Consider the following 11,053-nt stretch of genomic DNA (forward strand, 5'->3'; position numbering starts at 1 on the left):
GGGCGACGCAGCAAGAGTGCCGACGAGGAGCGAGTTCCTCTCTGGCGGTGAGGACGATGCGGCCTCCGGGGAAAAGGCGGGGCCTGGAGTGAGCCCGGGGTCTCGGCGTTCCCGGGGAACGGGTTCGTGCCCGAGCGGCTCAGCTCTCGAGGGCTGGCTCTGCTGGGAAGTCGCCGGAGCGAATGGGGTGCGTGAGCGGGTCTGAGCACGGTGCGAGGGCCTCCCACTTCTGCGAGCCTGGGAGAGTCCTCTCTGGATGGGACTTTGGGTGTGGCTTTGCCTTTCTTCCCCCGTCTCCAGTCCCTGGCCGCGCCGCTGGCCTCTGGTGAGTGACGCGGCCTGGAGACGCCTCACAGAACGCTCACAGCCAGCCGAGCAAGGAGACGATCTCCGGAGCCCTTCGGGGCTGGGGGTGGGGGGGGGTGGGGGTGGAGGGGTGGGGGGGTGGGGGAGGTGCAGGGAAGAGCGGATGCAGGTCCACGAACCGTGTCCTTCCGGCCGGCCAGGCTCTCGAAAATGCCCCAAACGTCGAGCAGCGTCTGCGGAGAAGATGGGCAGGCGGTCTTTATGGGTGGCTGCCCTCGGGAGGCCTCGTGCTCCTAGGCAGAGTGTCCGGCAGGAATGAGGCGGGGATCCGTGTGTCCCCGACAGGACGCTCATCCGCAAAGTTCCCTGGGGCTCCATTTCCGGTGCAAGGAGTATGCTGGAGAAGCGCCGAGTGCCAAACAGGAGAAGCGATCCACGATGCCATGAGCACCACCGACGGCACCGCCAGCACCGACACGAAGGTCGAGGGGAGAAAGGCGAGCCAGCTAGTCCCAAAGAAACCTCTCCACCAGCATTGCACCGGGGCCTAGGTGGAGATCCGTCGCGCAGCGATCATTTCTGAAAGCAAAGGTCCTCCCCGCACTGAGGAAAGACCCGAGCCTACCCTAGATTGGGATAGCAAGACAACTGGACTTCCGACTCTGCCCGTCCTGCCTGGCAGTCAGTTGTCTCTTCCAGCTGGGCCCCGGACAAACGCCGCTGGACGCGAGGAGATGCGGCCGGCCTCCAAAGTGCCCGGGGCGGTGGGGGAAACTCTCCTCCCCTAGCTGCTTTCTCGACTGCCTCATGATTCCCGTGACCCGGTGGAGGGGGGCCTGAGGACCTTTATCGATCACCTCTTGCGTTTTATTTCTGTTTCTTGGCTGACGGCTGCGAACCCCAAACCCTCCAGCAAAGGGCAGACCGGGAATGTGCGGTTTAACATCTCAGACCTCGAGGGACAACTCTGGCTGCTGACTGCGCGAGTCGGCGTGGCAAGGAACAGAGAACGTTCCGATGGCTCGTTTTCCCCGCATGGTTCCCTAGAGCGCGCCACGGCCTCCACACATGGAGAGGAAAGAGAATGATGAGCGGTATCTTCCCCCAAGAACACGAACAAGCGTGCCCCGCGCGAGGACGTGGAGCCACCCACAGCCCTCCCTCATCATCATCACCCATCTTCCTCCACCCCATCGTCTCCAATGCACTTGCTGCTTGCCCCACCCACCCCCTCTGGAGAAGAGGAAGGAGGAGACGGAGGAAAAGGAGAAGAGTGGCGACTGGAGCGGCGTGGCAGAGCGAGTGGGAAGGTGGCCTTACGCTGGGGCCAATCCGTGCCAAAGCGAGAAAGATACTGGCTGATCTCGCTTCTCTGTGCCAAGGGAAAGAGGCAAGGGGACAGCAAGGGTGTGAGCACTTGGACGATAAAGCACAAAGCGGTAGGGTCCTGGGATGGCATGGGGAAGCGGGACGTGGGAGGGGTGCAAGAGGCTAAGGAAGAAAGCAGGGTCAGGGCCGTTCTCTCCTAGCAAGGATCAACGGAATCAATGCTTCAGCTACGTATGTGAAACACGTGGACCGTGAAACCCCCATCGTCCTGGAAGGCAAGCATAATGTCCAGGACGGGAGAGCAAACAAACACACCTGTCCCACACCGAGAAGGAAAGCGACAGTCATCCTCCTCCAGGAGGGAAACCTTTTGTATACCTTGAGTTATAAGGCGTCTTGAGCCCTGGAATGGGAAAGACGACTGTATGAGTCCACTAGTGTATATAAAATAGAAAAAGAGAATAAAAGCAACAAAAAAATAACAAAATGAACACAAAATTAAAAAAATAAACAAATAAATAAATAAATGGAAAACCAAAAAAAAAAAAAAAAAAACCCTCAAAAAACCCAAAACAAACAAAGAGAGCAACAACAACAACAACAATCAGAACAAATGGAAGAAGGAAAAGGAAGGAAAATAGGCAACGGAGACACAAAAGGAGCTGAAGCAATGAATCCAGAGTTGCAGCAAGCCTATGCCTTTCGGAACGAGCTCGCTTTGGGGCTTGACCAACGGCCCTGAAGGGAGAGAAGCATATGTGTCCCTCTCCCGGCAGCTTTTGGTGCCAGGACCCTGAACGCTCGAAGAGTGTCCAGTGAGAAAGCCTAGAATTCGGAGTGGACCTCACTGGAGAACAAAGTTGAGGCAAGGGTTTCTTGTTGTCTGGGGAGGGGTTGTGTCAGGCAGGGGTCTGGGGTGGGGAGACCCCTAAAGGGGAGAGGGTAGGTGGGCAGACATGTTTCCAGAAGTGTGTTAGGATGTGAATGGTGAGCCCACGGCATTCCTCTGCAGCCCGCATTTGTGTGCTGAACTTGGAAAGCCCGCAGTGAATCTCTAGCGGGCAAGGCTGGAAGGCCCAATGGCCCCGAATCATTTGCATCCGGAGCCCTTTGGTCCAGGGGGCCAGGTCGGAAGTGCGTGCGGGGCTTCCTCGAGGGGAATTCCCCGAGAAAAGTGGGAATTCAGTGGTTGGATGGCGGGAGTGGGAGTGGGCAGGCCCTCGGCCGCCTCAGCGAATGAGGAGATTGCACGTGCGGGGGTGGGGCTGTGGGGACGCCCCCAAAGGGCCGAGGGGGCGGGGCCCGGGCCCTTTTTGGAGACGACGGTCTGAGGGAAGGAGGCACCGGCGTGCAGCTGCAGCTGGAGATGGAAACCCTCGTGGGCCTTGTTTGCAGAGCCCCGGGGGCTGCTTCTGAGCACGGGGGAGGTGCGCGTCCGGCTCCCTTCAACGTCTTAGCCGGAGGGCAAGGTTGTCGGGCCAGCGCCGCTGGTGCGGATGCCCTTCGGGGACCCTCTGTCCCTGAGGGGCCGTCGCCGGCGGTCGGGCGCCCCCAGCGGGGTGACTTGGCTCCTGGGTCAGCGGGGCTGGCGCGTGGCCAGAAAGTCGCCCTGAGTTGGAGGGGGCCGTGGGGGGTGGGCGCTGGGCTTCAGAATCTGGGGAACACGTGCTACGTGAATGCGGCGCTGCAGTGTCTGAGCCACACGCCGCCCCTGGCCAGCTGGCTGGTGTCCCGGCAGCCCGCCACCCTCTGTCCGGCCGGCGGCTGCTGCACGCTCTGTGCCATGCGAGCTCACGTGACCCGAGCCCTCCTTCACGCGGGAGAGGTGATCCGGCCCCGCAAGGACCTGCTGGCGGGCTTCCACAGACACCAGCAGGAAGATGCCCACGAGTTTCTGATGTTCACTCTGCATGGCATGCAGCAAGGGTGCCTGAGTGCATCCCAGCCGTCGGGCCACGCCTCCGAGGACACCAGCGTCGTCCGTCAGATCTTCGGCGGGACGTGGAGGTCTCGGATCCAGTGTCTCCACTGCCTCGGTGTCTCGGACACGTTCGACCCTTATCTGGACATCAGCCTGGATATCACGGCGGCTCCGAGTGTGGAGCAAGCTCTGAGAGAGCTGGTCAAGCCCGAGAAGCTGGAGGCGGAAAATGCCTATGACTGTGGCGTTTGTCTCCGGAAGGTGCCTGCCACCAAGAGGTTGACTTTGCACAGCACGTCCCAGGTCCTGGTGCTGGTGCTGAAGCGGTTCACACAGCTGAGCGGGGCCCAAAGGGCTGAGGAGGTGCGCTATCCCCAGTGCCTGGACGTGCAGCCCTACACGTCTGAGCGGAAGGCAGGGCCCCTGGGCTACGTGCTCTATGCCGTGCTGGTGCACTCCGGGTGGAGCTGTGAGCGAGGACACTACTTTTGTTACGTCCGAGCGGGCAACGGCCAATGGTATGAGATGGACGATGCCAAGGTGACCGCCTGTGCCGAGACTGCTGCCCTGAGCCAGGGCGCCTACGTCCTGTTCTACGCCCGGGAGGGTGCGTGGGAAGGGGGCGCTGGGCGAGGGGCGGCGGCCCCCCTCGGGGCTGACCCCACAGACCCCGGGCAGCCTGCAGGAGACGCCAGCGGCAGAGCTCCTGGGTCGCAGGAGTCCCCGGGGGACACAGAGGCCGAAGGGATGAGCTTAGAGCAGTGGAGACGCCTGCAAGAACACGACCGACCGAAGCCGGCCTTGGAGCTCCGCGAGATCCAGGCTGCCCTGCCTGCCGGCGCAGTCGTGATTCACCGGTCCAGACACGGAGGAGGGAGAAACCGCCCGCCGCCCGCACAGGAGCACCACCGGCTCGACCGGCCCAGCACGGACACCCCGGCTCCGGGGCCGACGGACGTCGGCCAGGGCCCTTGTGCCAGCGGGAGGGCCAGAGCGACCAAGGGGAGGAACAAGAAGCCGCGGCCATCTCTGGGGCTGTGGCGGTAGGCCGGCTCCGATGCACATGCGTGCAGACGCCCAGGCACACTCTGTGTGCGGCACGCCCTGGGCGACGCAGCAAGAGTGCCGACGAGGAGCGAGTTCCTCTCTGGCGGTGAGGACGATGCGGCCTCCGGGGAAAAGGCGGGGCCTGGAGTGAGCCCGGGGTCTCGGCGTTCCCGGGGAACGGGTTCGTGCCCGAGCGGCTCAGCTCTCGAGGCCTGGCTCTGCTGGGAAGTCGTCAGAGTGAATGGGGTGCGTGAGCGGGTCTGAGCACGGTGCGAGGGCCTCCCACTTCTGCGAGCCTGGGAGAGTCCTCTGGGGATGGGACTTTGGGTGTGGCTTTGCCTTTCTTCCCCCGTCTCCAGTCCCTGGCCGCGCCGCTGGCCTCTGGTGAGTGACGCGGCCTGGAGACGCCTCACAGAACGCTCACAGCCAGCCGAGCAAGGAGACGATCTCCGGAGCCCTTCGGGGCTGGGAGGGGCGGGGGGTGGGGGTGGAGGGGTGGGGGGGTGGGGGAGGTGCAGGGAAGAGCGGATGCAGGTCCACGAACCGTGTCCTTCCGGCCGGCCAGGCTCTCGAAAATGCCCCAATCGTCGAGCAGCGTCTGCGGAGAAGATGGGCAGGCGGTCTTTATGGGTGGCTGCCCTCGGGAGGCCTCGTGCTCCTAGGCAGAGTGTCCGGCAGGAATGAGGCGGGGATCCGTGTGTCCCCGACAGGACGCTCGTCCGCAAAGTTCCCTGGGGCTCCATTTCCGGTGCAAGGAGTATGCTGGAGAAGCGCCGAGTGCCAAACAGGAGAAGCGATCCACGATGCCATGAGCACCACCGACGGCACCGCCAGCACCGACACGAAGGTCGAGGGGAGAAAGGCGAGCCAGCTAGTCCCAAAGAAACCTCTCCACCAGCATTGCACCGGGGCCTAGGTGGAGATCCGTCGCGCAGCGTTCATTTCTGAAAGCAAAGGTCCTCCCCGCACTGAGGAAAGACCCGAGCCTACCCTAGATTGGGATAGCAAGACAACTGGACTTCCGACTCTGCCCGTCCTGCCTGGCAGTCAGTTGTCTCTTCCAGCTGGGCCCCGGACAAACGCCGCTGGACGCGAGGAGATGCGGCCGGCCTCCAAAGTGCCTGGGGCGGTGGGGGAAACTCTCCTCCCCTAGCTGCTTTCCCGACTGCCTCATGATTCCCGTGACCCGGTGGAGGGGGGCCTGAGGACCTTTATCGATCACCTCTTGCGTTTTATTTCTGTTTCTTGGCTGACGGCTGCGAACCCCAAACCCTCCAGCAAAGGGCAGACCGGGAATGTGCGGTTTAACATCTCAGACCTCGAGGGACAACTCTGGCTGCTGACTGCGCGAGTCGGCGTGGCAAGGAACAGAGAACGTTCCGATGGCTCGTTTTCCCCGCATGGTTCCCTACAGCGCGCCATGCCCTCCACACATGGAGAGGAAAGAGAATGATGAGCGGTATCTTCCCCCAAGAACACGAACAAGCGTGCCCCGCGCGAGGACGTGGAGCCACCCACAGCCCTCCCTCATCATCACCACCCATCTTCCTCCGCCCCATCGTCTCCAACGCACTTGCTGCTTGCCCCACCCACCCCCTCTGGAGAAGAGGAAGGAGGAGAAGGAGGAAAAGGAGAAGAGTGGCGACTGGAGCGGCGTGGCAGAGCGAGTGGGAAGGTGGCCTTACGCTGGGGCAAATCCGTGCCAAAGCGAGAAAGACACTGGCTGATCTCGCTTCTCTGTGCCAAGGGAAAGAGGCAAGGGGACAGCAAGGGTGTGAGCACTTGGACGATAAAGCACAAAGCGGTAGGGTCCTGGGATGGGATGGGGAAGCGGGACGTGGGAGGGGTGCAAGAGGCTAAGGAAGAAAGCGGGGTCAGGGCCGTTCTCTCCTAGGAAGGATCAACGGAATCAACGCTTCAGCTAAGTATGTGAAACACGTGGACCGTGAAACCCCCATCGTCCTGGAAGGCAAGCATAATGTCCAGGACGGGAGAGCAAACAAACACACCTGTCCCACACCGAGAAGGAAAGCGACAGTCATCCTCCTCCAGGAGGGAAACCTTTTGTATACCTTGAGTTATAAGGCGTCTTGAGCCCTGGGATGGGAAAGACGACTGTATGAGTCCACTAGTGTATATAAAATAGAAAAAGAGAATAAAAGCAACAAAAAAATAACAAAATGAACACAAAATTAAAAAAATAAATAAATAAATAAATGGAAAACAAACAAAAAAAAATACCCTCAAAAAACCCAAAACAAACAAAGAGAGCAACAACAACAACAACAATCAGAACAAATGGAAGAAGGAAAAGGAAGGAAAATAGGCAACGGAGACACAAAAGGAGCTGAAGCAATGAATCCAGAGTTGCAGCAAGCCTATGCCTTTCGGAACGAGCTCGCTTTGGGGCTTGACCAACGGCCCTGAAGGGAGAGAAGCATATGTGTCCCTCTCCCGGCAGCTTTTGGTGCCAGGACCCTGAGCGCTCGAAGAGTGTCCATTGAGAAAGCCTAGAATTCGGAGTGGACCTCACTGGAGAGCAAAGTTGAGGCAAGGGTTTCTTGTTGTCTGGGGAGGGGTTGTGTCAGGCAGGGGTCTGGGGTGGGGAGACCCCTAAAGGGGAGAGGGTAGGTGGGCAGACATGTTTCCAGAAGTGTGTTAGGATGTGAATGGTGAGCCCACGGCATTCCTCTGCAGCCCGCATTTGTGTGCTGAACTTGGAAAGCCCGCAGTGAATCTCTAGCGGGCAAGGCTGGAAGGCCCAATGGCCCCGAATCATTTGCATCCGGAGCCCTTTGGTCCAGGGGGCCAGGTCGGAAGTGCGTGCGGGGCTTCCTCGAGGGGAATTCCCCGAGAAAAGTGGGAATTCAGTGGTTGGATGGCGGGAGTGGGAGTGGGCAGGCCCTCGGCCGCCTCAGCGAATGAGGAGATTGCACGTGCGGGGGTGGGGCTGTGGGGACGCCCCCAAAGGGCCGAGGGGGCGGGGCCCGGGCCCTTTTTGGAGACGACGGTCTGAGGGAAGGAGGCACCGGCGTGCAGCTGCAGGTAGGAGATGGAAACCCTCGTGGGCCTTGTTTGCAGAGCCCCGGGGGCTGCTTCTGAGCACGGGGGAGGTGCGCGTCCGGCTCCCTTCAACGTCTTAGCCGGAGGGCAAGGTTGTCGGGCCAGCGCCGCTGGTGCGGATGCCCTTCGGGGACCCTCTGTCCCTGAGGGGCCGTCGCCGGCGGTCGGGCGCCCCCAGCGGGGTGACTTGGCTCCTGGGTCAGCGGGGCTGGCGCGTGGCCAGAAAGTCGCCCTGAGTTGGAGGGGGCCGTGGGGGGTGGGCGCTGGGCTTCAGAATCTGGGGAACACGTGCTACGTGAATGCGGCGCTGCAGTGTCTGAGCCACACGCCGCCCCTGGCCAGCTGGCTGGTGTCCCGGCAGCCCGCCACCCTCTGTCCGGCCGGCGGCTGCTGCACGCTCTGTGCCATGCGAGCTCACGTGACCCGAGCCCTCCTTCACGCGGGAGAGGTGATCCGGCCCCGCAAGGACCTGCTGGCGGGCTTCCACAGACACCAGCAGGAAGATGCCCACGAGTTTCTGATGTTCACTCTGGATGGCATGCAGCAAGGGTGCCTGAGTGCATCCCAGCCGTCGGGCCACGCCTCCGAGGACACCAGCGTCGTCCGTCAGATCTTCGGCGGGACGTGGAGGTCTCGGATCCAGTGTCTCCACTGCCTCGGTGTCTCGGACACGTTCGACCCTTATCTGGACATCAGCCTGGATATCACGGCGGCTCCGAGTGTGGAGCAAGCTCTGAGAGAGCTGGTCAAGCCCGAGAAGCTGGAGGCGGAAAATGCCTATGACTGTGGCGTTTGTCTCCGGAAGGTGCCTGCCACCAAGAGGTTGACTTTGCACAGCACGTCCCAGGTCCTGGTGCTGGTGCTGAAGCGGTTCACACAGCTGAGCGGGGCCAAAAGGGCTGAGGAGGCGCGCTATCCCCAGTGCCTGGACGTGCAGCCCTACACGTCTGAGCGGAAGGCAGGGCCCCTGGGCTACGTGCTCTATGCCGTGCTGGTGCACTCCGGGTGGAGCTGTGAGCGAGGACACTACTTTTGTTACGTCCGAGCGGGCAACGGCCAATGGTATGAGATGGACGATGCCAAGGTGACCGCCTGTGCCGAGACTGCTGCCCTGAGCCAGGGCGCCTACGTCCTGTTCTACGCCCGGGAGTGTGTGTGGGAAGGGGGCGCTGGGCGAGGGGCGGCGGCCCCCCTCGGGGCTGACCCCACAGACCCCGGGCAGCCTGCAGGAGACGCCAGCGGCAGAGCTCCTGGGTCGCAGGAGTCCCCGGGGGACACAGAGGCCGAAGGGATGAGCTTAGAGCAGTGGAGACGCCTGCAAGAACACGACCGACCGAAGCCGGCCTTGGAGCTCCGCGAGATCCAGGCTGCCCTGCCTGCCGGCGCAGTCGTGATTCACCGGTCCAGACACGGAGGAGGGAGAAACCGCCCGCCGCCCGCACAGGAGCACCACCGGCTCGACCGGCCCAGCACGGACACCCCGGCTCCGGGGCCGACGGACGTCGGCCAGGGCCCTTGTGCCAGCGGGAGGGCCAGAGCGACCAAGGGGAGGAACAAGAAGCCGCGGCCATCTCTGGGGCTGTGGCGGTAGGCCGGCTCCGATGCACATGCGTGCAGACGCCCAGGCACACTCTGTGTGCGGCACGCCCTGGGCGACGCAGCAAGAGTGCCGACGAGGAGCGAGTTCCTCTCTGGCGGTGAGGACGATGCGGCCTCCGGGGAAAAGGCGGGGCCTGGAGTGAGCCCGGGGTCTCGGCGTTCCCGGGGAACGGGTTCGTGCCCGAGCGGCTCAGCTCTCGAGGGCTGGCTCTGCTGGGAAGTCGCCGGAGCGAATGGGGTGCGTGAGCGGGTCTGAGCACGGTGCGAGGGCCTCCCACTTCTGCGAGCCTGGGACAGTCCTCTGGGGATGGGACTTTGGGTGTGGCTTTGCCTTTCTTCCCCCGTCTCCAGTCCCTGGCCGCGCCGCTGGCCTCTGGTGAGTGATGCGGCCTGGAGACGCCTCACAGAACGCTCACAGCCAGCCGAGCAAGGAGACGATCTCCGGAGCCCTTCGGGGCTGGGGGTGGGGGGGGGTGGGGGTGGAGGGGTGGGGGGGTGGGGGAGGTGCAGGGAAGAGCGGATGCAGGTCCACGAACCGTGTCCTTCCGGCCGGCCAGGCTCTCGAAAATGCCCCAAACGTCGAGCAGCGTCTGCGGAGAAGATGGGCAGGCGGTCTTTATGGGTGGCTGCCCTCGGGAGGCCTCGTGCTCCTAGGCAGAGTGTCCGGCAGGAATGAGGCGGGGATCCGTGTGTCCCCGACAGGACGCTCATCCGCAAAGTTCCCTGGGGCTCCATTTCCGGTGCAAGGAGTATGCTGGAGAAGCGCCGAGTGCCAAACAGGAGAAGCGATCCACGATGCCATGAGCACCACCGACGGCACCGCCAGCACCGACACGAAGGTCGAGGGGAGAAAGGCGAGCCAGCTAGTCCCAAAAAACCTCTCCACCAGCATTGCACCGGGGCCTAGGTGGAGATCCGTCGCGCAGCGTTCATTTCTGAAAGCAAAGGTCCTCCCCGCACTGAGGAAAGACCCGAGCCTACCCTAGATTGGGATAGCAAGACAACTGGACTTCCGACTCTGCCCGTCCTGCCTGGCAGTCAGTTGTCTCTTCCAGCTGGGCCCCGGACAAACGCCGCTGGACGCGAGGAGATGCGGCCGGCCTCCAAAGTGCCCGGGGCGGTGGGGGAAACTCTCCTCCCCTAGCTGCTTTCCCGACTGCCTCATGATTCCCGTGACCCGGTGGAGGGGGGCCTGAGGACCTTTATCGATCACCTCTTGCGTTTTATTTCTGTTTCTTGGCTGACGGCTGCGAACCCCAAACCCTCCAGCAAAGGGCAGACCGGGAATGTGCGGTTTAACATCTCAGACCTCGAGGGACAACTCTGGCTGCTGACTGCGCGAGTCGGCGTGGTGGCAAGGAACAGAGAACGTTCCGATGGCTCGTTTTCCCCGCATGGTTCCCTACAGCGCGCCATGCCCTCCACACGTGGAGAGGAAAAAGAATGATGAGCGGTATCTTCCCCCAAGAACACGAACAAGCGTGCCCCGCGCGAGGACGTGGAGCCACCCACAGCCCTCCCTCATCATCACCACCCATCTTCCTCCGCCCCATCGTCTCCAACGCACTTGCTGCTTGCCCCACCCACCCCCTCTGGAGAAGAGGAAGGAGGAGAAGGAGGAAAAGGAGAAGAGTGGCGACTGGAGCGGCGTGGCAGAGCGAGTGGGAAGGTGGCCTTACGCTGGGGCAAATCCGTGCCAAAGCGAGAAAGACACTGGCTGATCTCGCTTCTCTGTGCCAAGGGAAAGAGGCAAGGGGACAGCAAGGGTGTGAGCACTTGGACGATAAA

General features: G+C 62.2%; 2 protein-coding genes across 2 annotated transcripts; both read left to right on the forward strand.

Annotated features, from left to right (window-relative positions):
- The first annotated feature begins 3,001 nt into the window (after positions 1 to 3,001).
- LOC128048645 (ubiquitin carboxyl-terminal hydrolase 17-like protein 6) lies at positions 3,002 to 4,603 on the forward strand. The gene has a single exon (XM_052641070.1). The coding sequence runs from the start codon at positions 3,002 to 3,004 to the stop codon at positions 4,601 to 4,603; it is 1,602 nt and encodes a 533-aa protein (XP_052497030.1).
- Positions 4,604 to 7,655: 3,052 nt separating this feature from the next.
- Positions 7,656 to 9,257, forward strand: LOC128048752 (ubiquitin carboxyl-terminal hydrolase 17-like protein 6). The gene has a single exon (XM_052641175.1). It carries the CDS (start codon positions 7,656 to 7,658, stop codon positions 9,255 to 9,257), a length of 1,602 nt encoding a protein of 533 aa, XP_052497135.1.
- Positions 9,258 to 11,053: the final 1,796 nt, after the last annotated feature.

The sequence above is a fragment of the Budorcas taxicolor genome, chromosome 5 (genome assembly GCF_023091745.1).
Source record: "Budorcas taxicolor isolate Tak-1 chromosome 5, Takin1.1, whole genome shotgun sequence".
Taxonomy (NCBI): Eukaryota; Metazoa; Chordata; class Mammalia; order Artiodactyla; family Bovidae; genus Budorcas; species Budorcas taxicolor.